The sequence below is a fragment of the Vigna unguiculata genome, chromosome 3 (assembly GCF_004118075.2).
Source record: "Vigna unguiculata cultivar IT97K-499-35 chromosome 3, ASM411807v1, whole genome shotgun sequence".
NCBI lineage: Eukaryota > Viridiplantae > Streptophyta > Magnoliopsida > Fabales > Fabaceae > Vigna > Vigna unguiculata.
The window spans coordinates 22,324,699-22,349,678 of record NC_040281.1 but is presented as its reverse complement, the minus strand read 5'-3'; the positions used below and the strand labels follow the sequence as shown (position 1 = coordinate 22,349,678).

The window sequence follows — 24,980 nt, the reverse complement described above, 5'->3', positions numbered from 1 at the left end:
TGGATAGCTCTTAATGAGTGTTATTTTGTTTTTCGCCCTCGATAAACATGAGTATACTACATTGGAAACGAAACTTTTTTCCATCTACAGTTATATAAGGCAAATAGGTGTCAAATGGTTTCGCATCCAAGAATGGTAGATGTTAGTGTGCAATCTCTTTAACTACACCATTTATGCCTTCGGGATGGATTAGGCATATCCATCCTTGCATGGCGTTTGTGCGTATCATCTGATAGACGCCAAATTGTAGACTTGTCTCCCGCAATTGACAATAATGATGCGTACCCCATATGGTATTGAGAGCGTTATGTCCCCATCCACCCCACTGAGTCAAACATTTATTTAGTAATATTATATATTTTTAAAATAAACTAATAGGGTATAATTTTTTTATAAATTAAGGTAGTAGTGCATTTGTATGTAAATAACTATTAAAAATAAGTCAAAAGAATTGTAAATTGTCTCAACAAATTGAAGGTACTAGAATGACTATAGATAAAGCCAACAAGACTAACTCCTCTTTGAATTGTCTTCTTTATCAAAGGAAGTTTTCCAATGTTTTCAAGCATCAAATCTATACAATGGGTAGCACAAGGAGTTCTATAGAGATGAGGTTTTTTCTCTTCTAACAATTTGCAAGCCAACACATAATTGCTCATATTTTCTCCGCAAGAGAATCAAGCATCTCAAATAGATTTTTTTCTTATCTTCACAATATTTGAACCATTAATGGACTTCACAAACATTATCCATACAAGGGAGCTCACCAAAAAATTAATCAAGCATCGTTGCTTTCGGTTAGTCCATGCATCTGACATAACAAAACAACCATGTTTGCTCCACTACAATTTATGGTCCTACAACAACTTCTCAATGTACTCAACTTCCTTGTTGAGAAGTGGAACTCTGATTCATGATAAGTAGGAATGGGTAAATTGGGTCCATAAGCACTTATGACATCAATCCTATCTTAAAAACTTTTCAACCTGAAAGGTTGAATGACAAGCCTGCTTGATACCAAAATCAAGCAATATATTGATGAATTAAGGCCTTTAAATTTTTGTCACATGCCTCTTTAATTCTAGCTTGCTTTATTTTTCCCTTTTTTTTCTCTTCTCTATTGCAACAACTGGATTTCTACATAACATATTTATTGGTCATTTTCTTCCACTACTATTTCTACCTTTATCATTGCTAGCCGTGGAAATTTCAACTTCATTTTCACTTTCATGGTTATCAGTGGCTGCATTATATCCTAGATTGACGGAGGAGCTATATGTTTTTTCTTTATATAATTTTCAAAGTTTTTCTCTAACATTTTTTGATGTCTTGGTGCAAGCAGCATCATTGCCTCTCTTTGCCATTAGATGTTCTTTTTCTCTAGTAACTCCTCATTTATAACTTTCCCACAATAATTGCAAAAAGTTATTTTAAATTTGATTCATCAATCAGATGACAATGTATCCAACCCATGTCACTTCTATAGATGTTCTTGAAGTATCCTTATAATTGATAGTTATTGTTGTTGGAAAATAGGTACATTCTTTTGCAAAATAATTATAGTGAAAATAGAGAAATAAAAAAAAAAAATTTAAAAAGATTGAAAATAAAGCAGACTTGGCAACGGCTGGTAGTAGCCGACGGTGGTGATCGACAATGTTGACGACAGTAGTTGGCAGTGTTGACTGGCAATGGCGACTTACTATAATGAGTGGCAATTGTGGCTGACAGTGGCAATAGTTACAATAACAAGAGAATGGAAATAATAATGTGTTGTTTCAGGTTAAAGAAAATTAGACTTTTGGTGGTTGGAGTAACTTGGTAAAAGAATAAGATAGATAATATGCACCTTAGGTTTGATTAAATAAATACTTTTGCAGGTCAAACCCATTTTTTTAAAGACAAAACAAAGTAAGCAATTAAGGTAAGAACAAGATACGGTAAAAGAATAAGAGAGTAATCAATCTATGCCTTAGGTTTGACTAAATAATATTTTAATGGGTCATGCCCATATTTTAAGACAACAAAGTTCTGCAAGTAGGGTTTCTTGTTTCTTGTTATCTTCCTCCTCCTACCATGTTATCATTGTCATGCATGTTCAATATGCACATTTCTTCTCTTCTCCTATGGTCAAGTTCTTGGCTTTTTTTTTCAGTCCCATTTTTCCAACATACCCGCTCTGCCACCACCACCCACAATGCCAAAAGCAGCCGCCATGAGCCGCCACTGAAAATCCATTTCATCTCCGCCACAAGGCGACAAGTTGTGAGATCGCAACCAATTTCTGCCATGGCCAAAATTAAATAATATTAATATATATATATATATATATATATATATATATATATATATATATATATATATATATATAATCATGTTTTGTACTTTCTTATTAAATACTTAATCAAAATCAAATATAGAATCTATTGAACTTTGATCTACCAATATTTATCATATAACAATGGACAACGTTTAGTGTTAATTGCCCCTCAATAACAAAGTTATAAAACAAATGTGATATAAGAAATAAAACCCCTTTGAAAACGTAAGTGAAACCCCTTATGTTAAGGTTTTCAACTTGGATGACAAAAGGTCAGCCACTAGTAAGAAAAAATGTCAGCATTGATCTTAAACTGCAGAAGTATATTGGCAAATTAACAATATGGGGGCACACACGCTTTTCAACATGATGGTTGCTAGAAGGGAAACTGTTTTCAGTAGGCTAAATCAATCATTAAAGTACACAATTTAAAAGTAACTTGATAAGTTAATTTGCTAAAATGTTAAAAATGTGGTTAGAAAGCTTATTTCAATTCTTTCCATAACGCATTTGAAATGAAAATCCACTTGAATATTTCCCCAAAGGTAAAATTCTCTATACTATTAGCAAATGGAGAAAGGATGCTTAAACCTTTAAAATCATAAGGAAACACTTTGCATATGCTCTATGATACTACATAATTATCACAAAATATAGCGTAATATAGTTCAGCTGTCTTCGCCATTGCTCCCCCCTGACTCCGTTGCCCTTAGTTCTTCAGCCAGCATCCTCGCCCTGTTTTGTGTTTGCCTTTCTACAGCAACCATATACAGGCCTAGACAATTGTAGTTATGAAAACAAGATTGTAATTGAACAAAGTTTCAATGAGAAAAGAAATAGCACAAGCCCAGGGGTTCAAAATACTTACCGACAGCACTTCCAATAGCACAAGCCCAAAGAATTCTCATGGACCACTTGTCCCCAATTACTCCTCTGGTCCCCATGGTATGTAGAATAGGCCAGAAACTTTGCTCTGCAAAAAGGATACAAGCTTAGCAAAACAAAAGAAACTAACACAATTTGTCGAACTATCAATTAAGTATCTGTTCCATCTCCCCTTAACCCACTGAACCGCTTCTAAAAGCACAAACTATGAAGGCCTGAAGAGTCAACATGAACAATATCTCAGGTATAGGATGTTTAATAACACTACAGCCAACTTAAGTGAAACATTATCGTCCCATTCAACACAAGCATACAATTTAATGATTAAGAGTGTTTTAATCATCTTTTATTTCTATTTTTAGAATTAGAAAATTAAAAAACAGAATAGAATATTCTGTTACCACGTAAGTTACTACCTCCACCTCAAAAAGCATTTCAATTAGGTTGGTTGCTGAGGCTCCTGCAAATCCATCACTGGACATTGCAGCTTCCTTATCCCATTGTAATTTCTCAACATCCAAAGAAACAAAAACAGTGTCTAGGTGTACAAAGCATGTATGCTAACATAGGCATTGTATCCATGAGAGACATGTACTTAGTGTTAAGAACATTATGACCATTTGGAATACTCTTAAGTGAAATGTTGCTTTTTCAATTTTTACTCCTACTATTTTTATAAGAATAAAAAAGGAAATACAACAAATACAAAAACAACAAACTTCAGATTCCAATTCTTCTTCCCCTCTTAGTTTTTAACTGTAACATAAATGGTTTGAAAACGCCTTAAGCACCGAGAAAACATAAATACACGAACACAGTACTCATCAATCAGATAGACAAAACCAGAATCACACTAACAATGAAAATTATGCTACATTAATCCAACCACGAACAAATGAACTTTGGTAATTAAATCAGACTAAATAGCATTTTAAAACTCTAGGATTCAAAGTTTCCTCCAATCATCAACCAGAAACCCCAACACTTCGTTAGACTCCACAAAAGTCATCTATACCAATATAATCCGAAACCCCATACTCCATCAGCAAATCAAAGGCGTCAACAATTCAAACCAACATCAAAGGGGAATAAGTGAAAAAACAAGAACGAAAAACATGCTCAATTCTCTCTTAAGCCAGTGAATATTATCAGAGGACCCGAATCAAAAAACGAAATCGAGAAATTGAAACAAAGAGGGAGAGGGAGAAATTGAACCTCGTCGACGCCGGCAACAGAGACCTAGCCGGAAATGATAGCAAGGGAGAATTAGGTTTCTACAACCGCCACGATGAGGCGGACACGAGCTCTGACGCCAAGGAAGAAACAGAGAAGAAAATTCCCCCTTCTGTGTATGATGCTTGTTTTTGTGGGGGTTTGGTGGAGAAGGAGAAAGAAAAATGGCAACAGAAAAGGGGAATTGGAAGAAGGGTACTAGAAAAAAAAATGGGTTAGATGTCGTCCTCTGGCATTCTGGTGATGATGGGAGAAAAATTAGTTAGGGAAGAGAGAAAAAAAGGAGTACCACACCTTGCTATCCACTTCTAAGAGCTTATCTCACCTCTACGATAAGGTCTCCAAACCTTGTTTCTCCCACTTTAAGAAAAGGTTTTCACACCTTTTCCCCCGACTCCAAGTCAAGGTTTTACACCTTGCCAAGGTTTTCACATCTTGCTTTCATCCGCTTCAAGTTAGGGTTTCGACACCCTATCAAAATTTTGACACTTTGTCCTCTTTTCCTTACATCAAGATCGTCGTCACGGAACTAGTAACTTATTTCTAATTATGCCACAACTATTTTTTAGACTCTCAATATAGTAATTGAAATTTTTTCCCTCAAGGCTATGCATGTTGCCTTTAAATACTTGCTTACATTGAAGTTGGCTAATGACTCAATAAATTTTGGGACAACCTATCCATACGAATTGCCCCTTAAATTGTGCCTTTCCATGCCTTTATCACCTTTAAAATCAAAATTCTCCTCCCCACAATTTTCGGTGTCCAATATTTGTTTTGGCTTTCATGGAATTTCAACTTATTTCAAAATTTAAATGACAATGATTTCTTATTGGATACCCTTTTCGGACTCATTAACTCTATTTATTTTTCTTCATGACCAGATAAAAGGACGTGGTTCCATGATCCTTCTAGGGCCTTTCTCTGTATATATTCTTTTCTTTCAGTTATTCGGTCATTCCTTGAATATGTAAAAGTCTTGTGTAGCTTGCTCAGGTTTTATTCTGCTGGAAGTCCCACATCGACTAGAGATAAGGCCAATTCATAATATATAAGTGAAACCTCACCTTACAAGCCGGTTTTATGGAGTTGAGTTAGGCTTAAAGCCCCTTCTAACATGGTATCAGAGCCAGGTTAGAGTCTATCCTAGCGAACTTTCTTGGACATTCTATTCCACTCAATATCGGGCTGCTAACAGACCACCCACTAATTTCTTGTCCCACGCACGAGATGAATATACCTCGGCGTGAGGAGGTGTGTTGGAAGTCCCACATCAATTAGAGATAAGGCCAATTCATAATATATATAAGTGAGATGCAAACCTCACCTTACAAGCCGGTTTTGTGGAGTTGAGTTAGGCTTAAAGCCCACTTCTAACATATTCTATGCCTATTCTAACATTTATCGATTGAATTGGTGTTTTTAACAAATCCATCCAAAGGATAATTTTCAGTCTTCTTAATTGATGCTTTTAAATCACTCGACTCCTCAAACTTCAGCACAACATAAAGCATCAGTAACAACAAATCACAACAAAAGAATGTAAACGCTTTTAATATAGAATGCACATATCCCAATTCTTCCATCTGGCTTCTTACCATTGTTCCTCCTAAAGAATCAATATCCCTTAAAGTGACCTTATGTTGTTGATGGAACCTAGAGTAAGACACTATTGTCCTTAATTACATTAACTTCTAATTATAAATTAATATTTCATTTCTTATCTTACCTAAAAGTCCTCCAATAAATCAACGTAAGTGCCCTACACAGTGTTACTGTGTACAAAACTACCGATATTTCACAGTGATACTATCATCTCACAGCTTAAGACAAAGAAAACCCAAACATCTTGACAGAAAAATTGGATAAAAAAAGCGAAAATGAATGGAAAGAGACGAATCACACCACATGAAGGATTTAGAATAACAATAAATAACAGTCATGAAAGCCTTAAGACAGGAATCCAACACCTTAAACATAGAACAAGTACATAAATTCAAAGATCACAACTTAAAAGTACTTGCAACTGCTTGAAATTTCTCACTCAACGGAGCATAAAAAATAAAATGTAAACAAAAATAAGTTTATGAAATCGATTTAATTTACAGTTAGTTTCTTCATCCACACCAGAGAGGAAAAAAAAAGCTTCCTCCAATCAATCTTATCCTTGACTGTACTTCAAAAGAGAATTTCAAATACAAAATTTAATTGCATCCTCTCTTGGCCCCAAGTTTAGTCATATTTAATATCTAATGTTAATTCTATCACTCTAAACAACTTCCAAGATTTCTTGCCCATCAGATTGATTTCAATTTTCACGTGAGCAATCAAATACCAGTTTGTCAGGATAGCTTCATCATACATTGTCTTAAACTACCATAGCTTGCATCCAATTAACATACTAATTTGATGGAACTTACATGAAGCTGACAGGATATGTTTAACCCCAAAATAATAGCTGAACTGACATCCCACATACGATATATGAATCGAAAAACCTAGTAATTCCATGTATATGACCAATCATGAATGATTCCACATCAAAAAAGAAATATCAAATTTACCAGTAATTCAAGCTTAAATAAAACGTTCTCATCAATAAAACTACATAGATAGATCACAACAACATCAAATCAAAGAAAAAAAAGGTAAGATATGTCTTTCTCTCAGTCCCACAACCTCATTGGGCATTAACGGTGCCTTTCTCTATGGCAAACTCTTCCATAAGGATCCACTCCAAACCCATTTTCCAATACACACATTGATTTATAGGAAACAATCACTCTTCATATGTTCGTATATTTACAGCTATTGGCATATAAAAATCCCCAAATTCATACATGGAAGGTTGAACACGGTGATGCAACAGAAGAAAAAATCGAAAGTTAAGAGAAGTTTAACCTCTGAAGAGACCGGAAAACAGTGATGCAGCGGGACAGTGACAGCACCAGCGACGAAGCAGTTGGTTGATCAGAGATGGAGGCTCAGGGTAGAATCAAACCTCTTAATTTCTCATGCGATTTTAGTCTCTTTACTTTTACTATCTTAACTTTCAACTTTCAAAATTTTATTGTTTTTAAAACAATATTCTTTAATAGCGTATCTTTTTAATAATTTTAATTCATTAAAGTATTTCTTTATATTATTTTATTAGGTTGAGAGTTCAATTTTAAACAAAAACAAGTGCACAATCACATTACAGAAGAAAATTACAAATTTTCAAAATTCAAGTATAATAATACTTCAAATAACTCCATCTAATTATATCTATATCGATACAATCGATATTATAAATGTCAAAAATGAATTTGATGATATGATACTCTCAAAATGAGATAACAGAAAGAAAAGTTTTAGTGTAATAAATGTGAAAACTAAAACTTTCCTCGAAGAAATTGGTAAAGAAATAGCAAAAGAATGTGATGGCTTACCATTAGATGCAGTAACAGTTGGGGTCTTCTTCGTACCAAATTATCAGAAAATTATTAGACCAAAGTCTTAAAAAGTAACATTTGGGATTTGCCAAATGTTAAGGTTCTGCCAGCTCTACTGTTGAGGTATCATTTACCTCCTTGCTCCTTTGAAACGATGCTTCACTTACCTATCCATATTTCCAAAGATCTCAGATAGAAAAAGAGATGGTGGTTCGGTTATGGATTGCAGAAGGCTTAGTATGTCAGTCCAAAAGTGACAAAACTATGGAAGAAATAGGTGATGAATACTTTGATGAACTTGTAGCAAACTTTAAAATTCATGATCTGATCAATGGTTTGACAACAATGATTTCATACAACAGAGGGAAGTATGACTCTTTCAATAAATTTGATTACTTTTATGGATCAAAAGGTTTGAGTTCCTTCATAGCCTTACCATTAAGACTGTGGTGGGTAAGAAGTGGTCATTTTTCCAGTCATTACTTGTCAAACACAGTAGTATATGACTTGTCACCAGAAATGACAAAGCTAAGGGTGTTAGCCTTGTCACACTACGTGAATATTACTGAGTTGCCTGACTGTCAGGGAAATTCTGCGATACTTAGATCTTTCACACTAGAATTCAGAGATTGCCAGAAGTAACACGCAAGCTCTCACTGAATTGCTTAAGGACATTGGAAATTTGGTAAATCTACAGCACCTGGACAATAGTGGGACTAAATTGAAGAAGATACCTAAATAGCCACTCTACAAAATCTTCAAACCTTGTCCACCTTCGTCATCAGTAAGCCACAAGATGGATTGATGGTTGGAGAACTGGAAAATTTGACCCCTCTGAAGCTTTCCAAGACAATTTGAAGAACAGAGAACAAATAAATGAGTTAGCACTAGAATAAGATTGTGGTAAAACTAAGGACACGGAAACATAAAGGTTTGTACTAGAGCAGCTGCAACCTCCAACAAACCTGAAGAAACTGACCATCAAGTCCTATGGTGGAACCATCTTTCCAAATTGGCTGAGTGATCCTGCATTTGATAACATGGTGCAATTACGCATGAGTGGTTGTGTTCATTGTTGGTCATTGCCTCCCCTTGGACGATTAGTTATTCTCAAAGAACTTTACATTTCTCAGATGAAATCAGTGAAGACTGTTGATACTGAATTCTATGGAAGTACTTCACCTTCCTTTCATCCGTTTCCTTCCTTAGAGATTTAGAGCTTTGAGGGGATGCTAGAGTGGGAAGAATGGACTATGATCAGAGGTACAATTATAGAGTTTCCTACACTATCATATCTCTCTCTCAAGAATTGTCCCAAACTCAAAGGAACCTTACCCACCAATTTCCCTTTTCCAATTGATTTTGAGCTATCAGGTTGTCCATTATTGTTTCCAATGGTATGTCCTGAACTCAGAAAGCCATCTTCATTTCTAAATTGAGCTTAAGTCCACCAGTAACGTCCTATACTTGACTATCTTAGCCGTTACCTCCCCATCATCCCTTAGAGATGGTCTGCCCACAACATTAAAATCTCTAAGTTTACGTAATCTCATGTTCTGTTGTCCTCTCCTCTATTCAATTGTACTTCTAAAAGCCATAATTTTCATGAATGCCTGATTTAATCTTTTTCTGACCCTCTTTCTTTGCATTGACTAGAACTGTCAAATTTGGCCCACCCCACAGAATTTGGCTCTAACCCACATGGCCAAAAAATCCCACAGGGCCAAAACACCCCCCCCTATTGAAAAAGCCCACAGAACCAAAAGACTCTATTTATCTCTTATCACTTCTTTCTATTACCTTATACCATTATACATATATTTTTCTATTTATTTATTGATCACTAGACGTTGAATAGTATACAAGATGTCTAAATATTATTTTTATGAGATTAACGTGTATTTGACTCTCTGCAAACCCATAATAGTGAGAATTAGCTACCCTTTTATATCCTAGAGAGGAAATGAGAAGTAAAAAGCAAAAACTGAGTGCTAAATTAAAAAGTGTTTGATGCAAAAATATTTCTGGAAAGAAGAGGAGCAAAGACCAAAACTGAACTGAGTATTTAGGACTTCCAGGAAAGAAGATATCCTTCTGCAAATGTTGGTTAAAATAAAATTACAAAATTAGATAGACAGCCTATATTCTTCTTTTCTAGAGATCTATATTCTTTGTGGAAGGCTCAAACAAAAAATGTGGGAGTAATGGATGTTTGGTCAAACAAAAAATGACAAAGAAAGAAATGACTGTATATGATAAAAAATTGGTGTGTGACACCATTTGAGGAATAGATGAGAAAAAATTGGTTAAATTGATTTAGACACAAGGTCATTCGAAACCAGATAAGAGAACAGATTGCATGGTTTTTAGCCTTGTGAAAAGGGATTGACAGAGATGAAGAAAACATGAAATTGAAAACAGATTTCATCTTTAACCAAATGAAGTGGCATCACGTAAGATTAAAAAGGAAGAAACATATCTTGAAGGGCTTGAAGGATCCCTCTCACTATCTTCTATTTGTAACGAAAAACTGATACAAGAATACATAGAAGATAAAGGGACTGCACTAGACACCTAGGTGCAGAACTAGGTACGCTGTAGGTACAGCTGATAGATGTTTCCAACACTCTTACACCCTATGCTTAGGGTTAATGAAAATACATAGATGTAATTATTCTAACAATTTGAACTAGTGGGACGAGTTTTTTCCTTGTTCTCACATGTAATTGAAAAACATTTGTCTGATAAACATATTCAATCTGGTGACTTTAGGACAATTTTTTTTTTCCAAGTGTTGCAGCAAAAAAAAAAGCAAACTTCCACATACTCATCTGTATGAGAGTGAAATAGCATGACTCATCGTGAATATTCTCTGGTATACTAAAGTCTAAACTATCCATACACTGTATAAATAATAGCTTCATTTGATGCCAAGTGCTTTTTCTCATCAAGACTATTGACTTAATGGTAACGCAGGAACAAAAATCACAAACCAGGGAGCTCGAGGCATATAAGACTCTAATATAAATGTAAAAAATAAATTATTAATAAGCTGCAATAAAGTGAGTGCAAGGCACCTGTTGATAGATAGCTATCTAGGCCAAGCTTGGGAGCATAAGAAGTTGGTACACACTACCAAAGCATAATGTAGCTGCTGGGTACAGAGAATAATCAAGGGCATCAGTAGTTTGTCTCAATTATTCTGAGTTCTACAACTCTCAATCAATGCTGATGTTATGAATCACGTTGACCTTAACTACATGAAATTTCGATCTCCATTAATTTCATCTCACCCTACTTTAAAATGAAAAAAAAAAAAAACAGCAGAAAATCAATTTTAATATTTGGGAAAGATTTCCTGAAAGCGATTCGATAATGATTGTGTTTGCACAAACTCACAGTGACAAATAGGAGGCCTATATCACATAATAGATCTATCTAATTCTCAAGTAGTTGAAATGAACACTAACCTCATCGGAGGGTATACACCGACTCTCCTCTTCTATCGCTGCCGCCGCGCTTGTACCACCTCGGGAACCGGTACGTGGGCTGCTGTCAAGCTCCAGCACCGAAGAAATAGAAATGTAAGGGTTTCGTGTTGGGGACTCAGTGAGAAGATCTTGCGAAGATAAGAAAAAGTTTCGAACGAAGAGAGGGAACTAACCACTCTAACCCTCTCCCATCCCACTTCATGGGGGCTTTTGGGACCGATCACGGCTGGCCCACGAACTGCAAGTTAAAAATGACAGCCCAAGCATGGACAATTGGTAACACAGAGAGTGTCTCCTGCGTTTTTCTTCCAAATTTTTCCATCTTGCATATCTTTATTTTCACTTTTTTTTTTCTGCCTTCTCACAAAATAAAAATCATTTTCTCTTTTTTATTGTGCAATAGAGAAATCAAAATTGATTTCTAAATTATACAATGGAAGTAATTTTTTTCTAAAAGATAACTTTTTTAGAAGTTAAAAGTAATGTTTGGATTATACAACTTAAAAGTCTTCTTTTAAATAATAAATTAACTTTAAAAATATTTTTAACCATCAAATTACATATTAAGAAAACGAGAATATTAGAAAAACATATATGAAAATGCAGAAAAAAAATATATTTTTGTTTGTATTAAAAATTGGTCACTTACCTAATTATTTCCACCCATGTCTTATTAAAAGTTTTAAGAGAAAATTCACGAGACAAAACATAAGATTGTCAAATTAAAACAAGTAAGAAACAAGGTTAAGCACACAATTAAGAATCACCTAAGGAATTGATAGAGGACTAGGACACAAATAACACTAGAATGGATTACAAAAATCAAAATCAAACAGAATTAAGATGAATGTTTCTTGTCTCCAAATGGTCGAATGCTAATGGTGTCTAAGGACACTCGTTTAGCTCAAAGTCATGACATATGAAGGTTGATTGAGCAAGAAATAAAATGCTAAAGCTCAAAACAAATAAATTACACTAAATCAAGTAGTAGTGGTCGTAGTGCACATACTTTTTATCAATTTTTCTTGTCTTTTATTTTGCTCTTTTTATCAAACTCTTTTCTACATGTTTATCATATAAAATTGCTTGCAATAAGGACAAGAAAACAAGAAGCTACTCAAAATGAAAGGAAACCTAATGGAACAAAAATAGAGAATAGAAAACTTAAACAACACATAAGAGAATCTTACTCTAAGAACTTGCTAATGAACCAATAACAAGTATGAACTCAAATATGAAAAAGAAAGGCATTCAAAAGGACATATAATAGGCGATTTGAACAATCAAAGACAAGACACAACATAGACCACATGTATGGATTTCAAGATGAAAATTACTCAAAATTAAAGAGAATTGACCAAACACAATTAAAAGAAAACTCAAATAAAAGCAAAAGTACACACGAATATGGAAACCTAATGATAAAGGATTATCTTGTTTTCTTTTAAGATTATGGAATATGGTGAATAGTTGTTTAAGAAAACTCAAGAAAATCCCCACTGGACATTAAGATAGCAAGTTATCTAGATGTGAAGGTTCTTTTCCAAGAGTTCAATAGGAGAAGAGATAAATTAGAGTGCTTAAAAACGAAAATAACAACAGAAACACCAATCGAAAATGCAATGAAAGAAGAAGAACAAGTAAAATGGAAGAGAAGAGCGTAGTGGTTATGGAAGTGGAGCACGCCACTTATAGAGGGGGCAAAGCCAAACCAAGCTCTAAAGATGAGTATATGGTGTCGCCACTTGCATAAGCAAGATAAGGCAAGAGTTCTTCCACTCCTTGGGAGGAGGGATAGCTCACGAAAAATGTGGTTGAAAACAAGAGTGTTTAGATTCAAAATATTCAACCCTTTTACAAGTGGTAGAGCTCCCCTTAAATAGATAGTCTTAGGGGTCTCTATGCAAATTACAAAAGATAAAAAGGGCTAACTAGAAAAGCAAGGAAAACCCTAATTCTAGAAGCATCTTTAAGCTAGGCACAAAATGAGATGGTGGTGTGATTTTCCCATGTGGATTCTCCGAAGAGTGGAGGAAGAGACAAAAGTGGTCTCCAAATCATGCAAAGGAGCATAAAGATCAAAAGAGACAAAAGGTACAATGTCTACTTTTGCTTTATGCTTTTTGCTTTTGTTTTACTCTCTCCTTCACATCATTCATGCTCCCCAATCACCATGTGCCACCTATCATGCTTCCTTCTACTAAAATAACCTACAACACAACTTTAAACAAGGATTAGTATGCTGGCTTAAGTTTAATTAATTTCGGTCAATGAGTCAACCCTAGTCAAAGGTCAACAAGTCAACCAAAATTTAGTCAACTTAGGAAAATCACAAAATTAAGATGGAAAATAAAAAAAGAGACATAGAAGAAGGATCTTCCCCTTTAGTCATGCTTCTAGTAATTCTCCTTGCAGGAGTCTCCATGGTTCTTTGAGTGGTCAATCCTTCATCACCAAAACACAAACCGAATGGTTCAAGTTGAACAAGAAGTAAAACCATCAATTCAAAAAAAAAAAAACAATCGGTAGAAAACATTAAGCAAACAAGGGATCAATATAAAACAACAAAAAAATGGATACTTAACTCTTGAAGACCATGGATGAGCCTAGCTCTTGATACCACATGATGACTCCTCCTTCAAGCATCCAAGGCGCATAGCTTGAAGAGAAGACAAGGTTGAGTGGAAGCAATGAGTAAAGCTATGGTGATATGAAAGTGTAGGAGTGCTCTCAAGAGACGTTGGGTCAACTCTCAAAGAAGGCTGACTAGAGGAGTCTAGAGTCAACTCAACAAAGTTTCTCCACTAACATTCATGAATGATTTTTACAAAGTGTAAGCTCCTTTATTTATAAAAGCAAATGAGAGCAAATGGTCTCCAAAATAAGACGAAAATTTGAACTCTAGAAAATTGAAAATGGAGCTAGCATGCAACAAGTGTGACCTTCTACCTAAGCAAGTCATACCTCTCATACCATGAAATGCAAATGAAGAGCTCCAAAAATAGCTTGCTCTCCAAGCTAGTGCTCCTCTTAGGGCCAAAACCCTAATAAAGTGTGTCGCCTTCCAAAAGCCTAACCTTTTAGGCCCAAAAATTCCTACTAGACCCAAAAACCTATCAAGGACCAAATACATGTCTAAAAAAAACCTTGTATTACTTGGCCTAAATACAAGGCCCAATAATAACTTTATTAAAATTTTCAAACTAAAATAAAGATTACCTACAAAAAAAATAATTAAATTTACTTTTATAATTGAAACAGTAACTTTATTATTTTTTTATTATCATAAAAAAATAATACACCTGCAATTATGCACTTGATGTATGTGTTTTCGCCGGTTGTTATTTAAAGAAATCTATAACAATCTATACAAAACAACATCCACTAAATTTACAATTCAACCCCTTATTTATATGTTGACACATGTCTAATTTTGAGGTTTTTCTGTCCATTCTCTACTATTATTTTTACTTTACCATTATACCCCGTAACTAGTGTTGACTTTTATCATGTTGGATAAACTATAATTGGGTTTGTGGTATTTTTACATTTCCCTTTCTTCACTACTCTACTTGATAGATTTATAGATTGATGGATGTGTTTCAGAAATTACAGTAGAAGAAGATTATAGAGAGACTCTTCTACCTATTCCATTTCCCTCTTTCTTCTGATGTTTTCCTTCTCGGTTTCTCTCTATCTATTGAGGTTCTTTTGCTAGGTTTTAAGGTATTGTCCTTATCTTCTTCTTTTTTTTCGGAATCAACTATGAAAATGTTTATGGGTTGTCTTTTGGTGTTTTTGTTCTCGATTTTTCTCCATCTTTAAAAGGTTTTTTTAAGGTTTTGAGGTATTTTTCTGGTGTCTGAATCAACTATGGAAATGTTTATGGGTTGTGTATTGGGTATTATTTTCATGATTTTCCCGTGATGGCTGATGAGTTTTTTTGTTTATTGGATGAGTTTTTTTGTTTCTTTGTTCCTTTTTTAATCGTGTATGGATTTTTTTAAGTTTTTTTTCTTTTTCTGTTATTTTTCCTTTGTTGCAATGAAGGCCAAATCTTTCTATTTTTTGGGTTCTCCCCTTAGTTTATTTTCTAAGTTGTTGTGTGTGTTTTTTCCTTCTTATTTTAATTTTAACAAATATTTTGTTTCATATTTTGTTATATTTTGTCTCTTGTAATGAATGTTGAACTTTTTATTTTTGGATTCTCTTTTTCGTTTGTTTTTTGACCTGTTGTGTATTTTTTCCTTCTTACCATTATATAAAAAAACATGTTATATGTTCAGGTTATATTCTGCAGTGTTGAATATATTATTAGCCATGTTTCTAAGCTCTCCTTCCATGTGTCTTGGTTTATTTCATTTTTTGTTGTTCTATGTGTTATTCTGTTCTACCTATATTCTTTTAAATTTTTCTCTTCATTGTAACAATTTTTTTCTTTAGTGTTGCCATTTCTGTTTGTGTGGATTGTGACCTTGATGAAGGAATTGCTGGGGCGTGTTCCTCATTAGGTAATCTATTCAGTCCAGTTATTTTTTCTGCACTTTGTGAAGAACATGTTCATTTTTCAATTATTTTATTTAAAGAAATAATTGTTTTTCCTAAACACGGTCTATCTTTTTACCTAATAGATTTTTTTCTTATTTTCTGTTTTGATGCTTTTAGTAAAGTATTTTTCTTCTTTGTTAGACATTGTTCCTAAATTGGTGTTTTACATGAGACAATGCTTTTATGCTTTTAAAATTTATCATGGAAAATGTTTGCATTCTTTAGGTTACCAAATTACTTATGAGCAAAATAAATGGTGTAAGAATAGAAAAAGTTAAATGTCTTTGTACTCATTATTATGAAATATCATAATTACATACTTTTTTAGATTATTCTGTTTTGTATAAATACCCATCTTCATCTTCAATGTATAATAAAACACATTCAAATCATCTCTTTCTTACAAATATAATAAATAACTCAAAAATTTAATTATAAATCTTAATCATACAATAATATTATTTTACTACTCATCTCTAATAGATTGTTATGCCTCTTATTATTATTATTATTATTATTATTATTATTATTTATATTATTATTATTATTATATTAGTATTATAACAGTAGTATTATCATTAATATAATCTAATATTATTATTAATATTGATATAATTAATTCTATTTATTATAATATATTACTTAAATATAACAAAATAAATATAAAAATAATATTATTTATTTTAATTGCTTTTTTATAAAAAGAATTATAACTTTTTTATATTATCAATTTATTTTAAATATTATATTTATAATGATATGATTATAATACTTAAATATAAATATATAAATTAATTATTCATTTAAATATAATAATAATTTCATTAATAATTTTAATAAAATTAAAAAAGAGGTTAAAATTTAGTTCAGTTTTTTCAATTCATTCTCAATTTTTTTTTTATAATTGGATTCTAATTTTTGTTAATTTTATTTTTCAATTTGTTCTTTTTTGGTAACACCATTTAAATAATTGACGATAATAAAAGGTGATGGTCATGTTTTCACTTCGTGGTTTGTTTAATTTTTTTTGTTTTTCTTAAAATATCCATGTATCAACCTAGCATCGCCACGTATCAGAGTCATTGTTTTATATTCAATTTAATTTTTATATTTATTACTTTTGTTCAATTTAGTCTTAATGTTTTTTTAGAAAATTGTGCAACTATCTAAGGTGAGATCAAATTTAATTTTAATATTAATGTTATAAAGAAATATTTATTAAAATTCATAGTTTAATAAATTTTTTTGTTTGAGTTACAAATAATTTAAATATAAAATGAATAATTTTTATTAAAATATTTTTAACCTCTTCAATTTTTAGTTAATTTTCACCCTTACAATTTTTGTAATACTAAAATGCTAAATTCGTTTGTAATTACTAGAAACACGATAAATTAATGAATTAAAAAAAAAGCATGACCCGTGTGCATACTCATGAATTCAAGACTAATTATATTAGATGAGTAAATTTTATAATTTTATCATAGATAATTAGGTATATTTTAAAAAATAATTATAAAATTTAAAGAGTAAAATAATAATATAATTTGTATTAATAAAAGTAAAATTATGGTTAAAACATATGTCGTGATAAATTTTTATGGTCAATTGAAAAATAAATTAAATTTCTGTCATTAACTTTTTTTGTTAATATAGTTTGATTATTATCTTACATGTCATTTTTGGTTGAATTATCTATACATATAATTTTATTATTTTAAAATTTTATAATTTATAACTTTATAATTGTATAATTGAATAATTATATAATTAATATTTTTATTTTTATCGGAACATTTCTTAAACATGGAAAAGTGACATAGAATGATATTACATTTTATATTTATTTTTTAATAACGTAATTTGAGTAGTTTTTTCATCTTAATATTATTATATTTTTTGGAGTGACCGTTATAAAGTAGTAGAAATAATTATTTATAACTTATCAATAGCTTACATATGTTTTTAGCTGGCATAAAATTTGTGCATTTTTTGTTTCAGTTAGAATTTTTTTGTTTTGTTTTAGGTACTTATAATTTTTTTTTAAAAAATCACCATTTTTAATATTTTATATTAATAAAAGTTTTAATTAATAATTTCAAACTATAAATAGTAATGCTGTAATACAATGTTTCTTAAAAAAATTCTAAAGAACGGTATATTCATTACAAAAATAATTATTTTTAGTGGGGGTTATATTTGACATTTCTGGAGGTTTTAACCCCCACTAATGGGTTTACCAGGGGTTTGTAATTTCCCTGGAAGAACCAGCGTCGCTATTAGATTACCGGGGGATTTTTAGCAACTCCTGAAAAAACACAACTTGCTTGGGGTTTTCGAAACTCCCGCTATTGCTTGGGGTTTCGAAACCCCTGCTACTGCCAAGGGTTTACAAAACTCCCGTTACTGCTAGAGGTTTTCAAAATCCCTGCTATTGCCAGGAGTTTCTAAAACCCCCACTACTGCCAGGAGTTTCTAAAACCCCCGCTACTACCAAGGGTTTTCAAAACCCCTACTACTGCTAGGAATTTTCAAAACATCTGCTAATGCTTGCAATTTAAAAACTCCAATATTGTTTGTTTGTATGTTTCATATTTTTTAATAATACATAAATCTTGAAATAAAAGAAAAATTATAAAAGGAAAAGATTTTAATTTTTTGGTAATTATAATTTATGCATATAACATCTATAAAAGGGACAATGAACAAAGTCTACAATATGACAAAGTGTAAAAGTTAAAATTAACAATTACAATGTTATTTGTTTTAAATAAGAAAAATAAACATAATGAAAAATTAAATAACATCCTTCTAATGCGGTACTTGATATTACAAACACTTCTTTGACCAGATACCTTGTGGCTCAACAAAATTCATAACTTCTTCTGCAAACATCTGCAAAGATAGATTGTTTAAGAACAATTCTTTATAACAATTACTTCAACGAAGAATAATCATGAGTTGCTTTCAACAAAAACACCTTTCTTTTTTTACTCTTGACCTCTTTGCCAAGAAGCAACCAAGCAAAAAAACAGAACATATTTGTGCACTCCTAAGGCCATGTATGATATGTTGGATTCGCGAGGCTCCTAAAGCACGACAATATCACAAACTCAGACACAAACTACTATATGACATTCATAGTGATAAGAAAAAACAAAAGAAACATATCAACATCTTTGCACTCCTAAAATATTATATATATATATATATATATATATATATATATATATATATATATATATATATATATATAGCCACATTCTTTTAAAAAAATAAAATCATTGATTGAATGGAATCACGATGTGTCATGGATACTTTCTTTCTGTAAGACATATTGAAATGAAGTTATGATTGAATATCATCTATTTTTGCTGCTAGTAATCTTGCATATTGGTTCCAGGTTGAGACAGTTGCTCAATTTGGTGTCATCCTTTTGCTATTTGCATTGGGCTTAGAGTTTTCAGCAATGAAGGTGGGCTTACCATATATATATATATATATATATACTAATAAAATGCAATGTAGTCATCACTCTCCGTGAGTGCAAAACAACGCCACTGTTCCTTTTTTTAGCTCATTTTTATACTGCTTCATGAATGCTACCAAACATTACCTTTTTCTATGCCCTCTCATAAATTAACATTCACTTCACAATTGTTTTTATGTCAAAACCTGTTATATTTTATATAGTTTTTAATTTCTTTTCTAGGTTCTTTCTCTCTCTCTCTCTCTTCCTAAGGTTTTGCTGGTACAATTAAGTTTCATGCACTTCTTATTTACCTCACACTCCCTAGGGCCCTAGTTTCGCCTTATGAACAAAATGCTTAATAGCACTAAGTATACATTATGTAAAGTCTCCACAAGAAATATAAATTCTCAACAAAAAGAATTTAGAACATAAAACATCCTGGAACAATTATGGTTTAATAACTGAATCGTGAATCATTCAAGGATTTTCGCCCTTTCATAACCCCAACACACAAGATACCAGGAACAGAGCAAAATTTAAACAAAAAAAGCAAGGAGAAAGATGATGGTCAAATGAAGCAATCTTATCATGTCGCTACATTCATTCAAATAAGCAACGAAGCCAGGCATATGTGCAACGAAATTCAAGGTATATGATGTTAAAAATGGATTGAATAAGCAAAAGAATCCTTTATGGTGACAGAGTCTTACCTGACTCCTAGCCTCTTTGAAGTCTTGCATGTTCAGAGGTCTAAGGAAAATTACTTTTTCCTGCTTAACTTCCTCTTTTGCTTCCATACCATCTTGGGTATTTCCCGCATTGTTATTCTGTTCTTCAACACCTTTCTGCCTTTTCTCCTGCAGGAAACAAATGTGAAATCGGTATGATAATCATATAAGGGCAAACCTTTCAAAGATATTGCCTAGTTACCAGCATTTTTATTCTTTCTTGCTGAATTAACTCTCTAACAGGTTTGTAAGCAGCAGTTGTACACTAGTTCTACATTTAACAATTAGTGAGAGTGAAAAATCGATTTCCTAAATAGCTAAAAAAATAATTTAAAATATGCCTTGTTCATAATTTCTTCAGCTTCTGCCCACGCAGCCCATTCCAGAAGGCAGCTGCATTTACTGCCTCTTTTCCAGGAAGCTGAAGTTCCAATACCTGAGAGTTACAGTGTCACTGATTCAGAAAGGTATATTTGACATGCAAGAATTTTGGGCTGGCATACCTATACTAAATTTGTGTACAAAATGTGTTCTTATTTATAGATTGAACAACAAGTGCTTCCTTAATGCTTGGCCTCATGATATAAAAGAAAAACACTTGTCAACTGTATCTCAGAAAGCAAGTAATTACAAAGTCGAAGATCTTGTATTTTCAAGTGCGAATGCTCTTTCAATAAAGTGAAGATATACAATTCTTCACCCGATATTATTTGTTTCCATTCTTCTTTTGAAAAGATAAGATTTATATTAAAAAACACAACTGTCATTAACAGGGCAAGAATTACAATCATAGAATCCAATTCCTATTGGATGAGACAAACATGTAATCATTGAAAGGACAAAAGCCTCTTGAATGCGTGACAGGAATTTCAATTTTCATAGTTGACATTAATTTCATACATAATACATTTGATGTTGATTCCAAGATGCAAGACAGTCACAGAATTTCAAAGAGTACTTGGACAAAAGGAGAACAAGAGCGGTGGGAATTTCCCATTTTTTATGGAAACTCGTGCATGAAATATATTAAATAGCAATTTTCAGAAAAAGATAATTATTAAGCAGAAGTTTCAGCATAAGGGAATATGTACAGTAATAAATTTCAAAAGGTATCTGGTTTCCACCCATCATCACCTACCTAGGTGATGCAAACATGATATAAAAACGTACCTCAAGTGTGGTACCCCTTCCACATGGAAATACCAACGCACCCTCAACAAATGCAACATCATCTGCTTCATTGAACTGCACACTTTCATGACTGCTAAGTCGTGTGGTTATAATTTTAATATCCAAAGTTTTCTGCTCACCATTTTTCTCAATCACTAACACTCTTGCTCGAGTTCCTGGCCACCCTGAAAAGGCACGAACCTAAAATTGTTTTATGTCACAACTTGTGCCCTTCGGATAAGATCATGAAGTTTACCTTATTGTGTAGAACATATGCTTCTTCATCAAAGGATAGCCATGATTCATCTGAAGTTATCTGCATAAAGTGAAAAATGTGTTAGGCACCTTTGAGCATCAAAAGCTAAAAATAGTAAAAGCATTTTCAGGTTGTAGCACGATAATCACATAAATAGTGAAATAGTTAGAAAATTGCATAAACCTTGAGATCACTTCCGCTGTATCCTTCTGTCATAGTTGCGAGTTCCTTAAAATCAAATTTCTTGTCCACCTTTTCTTTTCGCAAAAGAGTCCTCAAAAATTTTTCCCCGTTTCCGCGCTTGGCATCCCCACCATTATTATGTTAACAAAAGATGAGCGTTACAGTAATTACAAATGATAAAGTATTACTGAATTTCAGAGTATTCAGATTGTCACCAACATATATATGCCATCTGTGCCCAGAACAAAAAGCAAGTCAAGAACTAGTAGACATACCTCCTTTCAAATCTCCTAATTATTGCTTCATCCAGGTCAAACGGCCTATTGGTCGCAGCAAGAACAAGGATACACTCCGATGGCACACAAATGCATACTAAAGGGGTAACTAAAGATTAATGACGAAATAGGATATCTTACAAGACTGAAATTACAATCTTATAAGGACCTCTCTACTAGGAATTGAAGAATTAATAATTACAATACCTATTGTGTGCCTCCTCACAGCTTGGATCCCCACCGTTGCACCTCAACGATGTCGCGACGAACGACTCTCTTTCTCATTGGCCCCAATGATGCGTATTGCAACCTCCTCCGCACTACAACAGACATTATCGCCAGAATCAGAGGTTGAAGTAGTTCTCATCCAAAACCGCGAGAGAATAGGTGAAACTCATCCCAAATTCAAAACAAAAATGAAGGGTACTTCGTCCTTCTTCAACATTTTGTCGAATAGTTTATGTACAACAATGTGTTGTCATTGTAGATGAACATAAAGAAACGCAAATCAGAAAACTAGATTTCTAGGACTTTCTACACCTGCTATAGGCCAATAATCATATTCACTTTTTTCCCTTCAAACCATGTCACACTTCCACTTCTTAAACACACACATTATAAAGATCAAATTGAAATTGAAATTGAAATTGAAAGAGATGAAATCATAGAGACAAAGATGAAATCGAAAGCCATCCACACAAAAACGAAAATGAAATCGAAAGCCAGCCACTGAGTTAAAAATGAAAATGAAAGAAAAAGACGAAAATGGAGTGAGAGTACACGGTTTACCTTGAGCGACGAGAGGCATCTGTTTCTTCTTCTTACCAAAGATATTTTTTCTTGAACGAAAGACAAGCCACTCAGTTAAAAACACCTTCTATCTTGAGAGCAAAAAGTTTCGTAAGCTCAAATTAAAACTTTAAAAAATTATAAAATTTTACTGGAGTTCTTTAAAAACCCCTTTAAAAACCCCTTTTATTTAAAGAGGGTTTATAAAACCTCTCTTATGTATATCTCTTAGTGGAGGTTATTATAACCCCAATAATTAACTCCTACTATAATTATATTTTTTGGTAGTGATTAAATATTTATTTATATTTTGTGGTAATTAAAATCAAAATTTATATGTTGTATAAGTAATAAAAAAAGTAATTTTAAATATCATAATAACAAATGGAATCCGAACCTACTAATTTTACGGTATCTACGAAAATATTTAAGTCTTTGTTAAATTATTTATAATTAAATTAAATATAAATACATATAATTTTCATACAATGTTATAATTAATAAATCCTTTATTGTAAATTTTAAGAAAAATATGAATTATTAATTATAAAATTAAAATTTATAAAATAATAAAATTATATGTGAGAAATAATAATACCAATAATAATGTTAATCACTTTAGAGTTACATCACCAACTTAGACAAAATAAATAGCAAAAATTCAATTAAAAAATTCAAATTTATTAAATAGTTAAAAGACGCTTACAATGACGTTACAATTCTTTATAACGTCAGATCAATCATTGTATCTTATTATTTGATTTATGTACTTTTCCTTTTCCTTTTAGAATGTTACAGTATTTTAATTGAATTCAGTTTAAAAGATGTTTCTTAACTATATAATTTGTTAGGTATAATTCGCATATATATCCAGTTTGGGATTAGTGTGTTAAATAGATATTTGATTTTAGAGAAGTGTCAATTGTATTCTAACTTTTGAAAAAGTGCATCGATTGGGTCTCTTTCAGACAGAGTTGACTAACATCGTTAGTCAACATGCCACATGTCAGTCTGTGGTTTTTTTTTTAATTTTTTTAAATTTTTAATTTTTTTAATTTTTAATTTTTTTATTTTAATTTTAAAAAAAAATGCCACAAGTCAAGTCCCTGCGTGTCAGTATCATTATAAGATGTTATTGTGTTGATTTCGATTTAGTCCTCATATATGTCTTTTTGTTTCAATTTAGTACCTACTTATGTATATCTGATTCAATTTTGACCTAATATTTTTTAATAATTAAAATCCATTTTTTATAAAATTAAAAGTAATTAAGTATAAAAGTTTTACAAAAATTAAGTATTTGATATTTATATTAAAATTTAGTAGTAAAAGTTATTTTATTAAGTCATTTTTAATAAAAAAAATAGTACAACATTCATACCAATAGAAATTTTGGTTTAAAATTAGTAAGAGACAATATTATTCTATTTTGGAAAAAAAATAAAAATTAACAAAACATGAGTACTTAATAAAAAAGTAATTAATAAAGTAATATGTTAAAAAGTCGTTTTTAATAAAAAATATTAATATAACATTTATAAATTTGGTTTGAAATTGAGAGAAACAATATAAATATTAGTACTTAATTTTGTAAAAATGTTTATACTTAATTATTTTTAATCTTATAAAAAAGGGATTATAAAAATATTTTAATTATTAAAAAAAGTTGGGACAAAATTGAATCAGATACACATACTTAGGTACTAAATTGAAACAAAAAAACATATATGGGGACTAAATCGAAATCAACACAATCATATCTGATAGTGACCGACACGTGACATTACAATGCCACATGGCACTGACAATGTCACATGTCACACATAGGGACTTGACACATGACATTTTTATTTTGTTTTCAAAAGATTTAAAAAAAAATTAAAAAATTTTAAAAAAATTTTAAAAAAAAGATTTAAAAAATTTTAAAAACATCAAAAAAACCACATACTGACACGTGGCACGTTGACTAATGACATTAGTCAACTCCGTTTGAAAACTTATTTTTCTTTTTAAATTCAGAAGTTTTTATACCCAACTGTTCTTAAATCTGAAATTGTTTTTAAATCTGAAATCTGTGTGCAGGAGGTAGACAGTTTGTTTGTGTTTTGTCTTCCTAGTAAATAAATATTATATTAAAAGAGAGTTAAAGTAAAGAAATTTTTATCTTAAATTTATAATTAAGTTTTAAATAGAACC

At 31.9% G+C, this 24,980-nt stretch overlaps 1 protein-coding gene and 1 long non-coding RNA gene across 6 annotated transcripts; both read right to left on the bottom strand.

The window, feature by feature from the left end:
• Positions 1-3,063: 3,063 nt before the first annotated feature.
• On the bottom strand, positions 3,064-11,659 carry LOC114174892. Of its 4 annotated transcripts, none has more exons than XR_003602762.1 (4): positions 11,343-11,659; positions 10,950-11,169; positions 3,189-3,293; positions 3,064-3,095 (listed from the first exon to the last, which is right to left on the bottom strand). It is a non-coding gene; the product is annotated as an uncharacterized LOC114174892 (long non-coding RNA). The 4 variants fall into 4 exon arrangements; XR_003602761.1 differs by having other exon boundaries at positions 10,950-11,128; positions 11,343-11,657; XR_003602763.1 differs by having other exon boundaries at positions 10,950-11,026; positions 11,343-11,654.
• A 6,906-nt stretch (positions 11,660-18,565) lies between these two features.
• On the bottom strand, positions 18,566-22,890 carry LOC114174891 (methionyl-tRNA formyltransferase-like). 2 transcript variants are annotated; one of them, XR_003602759.1, is made up of 8 exons: positions 22,785-22,890; positions 22,203-22,315; positions 21,721-22,092; positions 21,538-21,597; positions 21,282-21,482; positions 20,453-20,547; positions 20,094-20,240; positions 18,566-18,806 (listed from the first exon to the last, which is right to left on the bottom strand). XR_003602759.1 is itself a non-coding variant. In XM_028059625.1 (6 exons), the coding sequence occupies exons 3-6, from the start codon at positions 21,751-21,753 to the stop codon at positions 20,458-20,460; spliced, it is 384 nt and encodes a 127-aa protein (XP_027915426.1). In that variant the 5' UTR covers positions 21,754-22,092; positions 22,203-22,315; positions 22,785-22,890; the 3' UTR covers positions 20,452-20,457. The 2 variants fall into 2 exon arrangements, 1 of the variants encoding a protein (XP_027915426.1); XM_028059625.1 differs by lacking the exons at positions 18,566-18,806; positions 20,094-20,240 and having other exon boundaries at positions 20,452-20,547.
• Positions 22,891-24,980: the final 2,090 nt, after the last annotated feature.

Coding starts and splice junctions, on each gene's coding strand:
- LOC114174891 (XM_028059625.1), bottom strand. CDS start 21,753: ATGACAGAAGGATACAGCGGAAGTGATCTCAAG. Junction 21,483..21,537: donor CATATGTTCTACACAATAAG/GTAAACTTCATG, acceptor AAACAATTTTAG/GTTCGTGCCTTTTCAGGGTG. Junction 20,548..21,281: donor GAAGGGGTACCACACTTGAG/GTACGTTTTTAT, acceptor TGTAACTCTCAG/GTATTGGAACTTCAGCTTCC.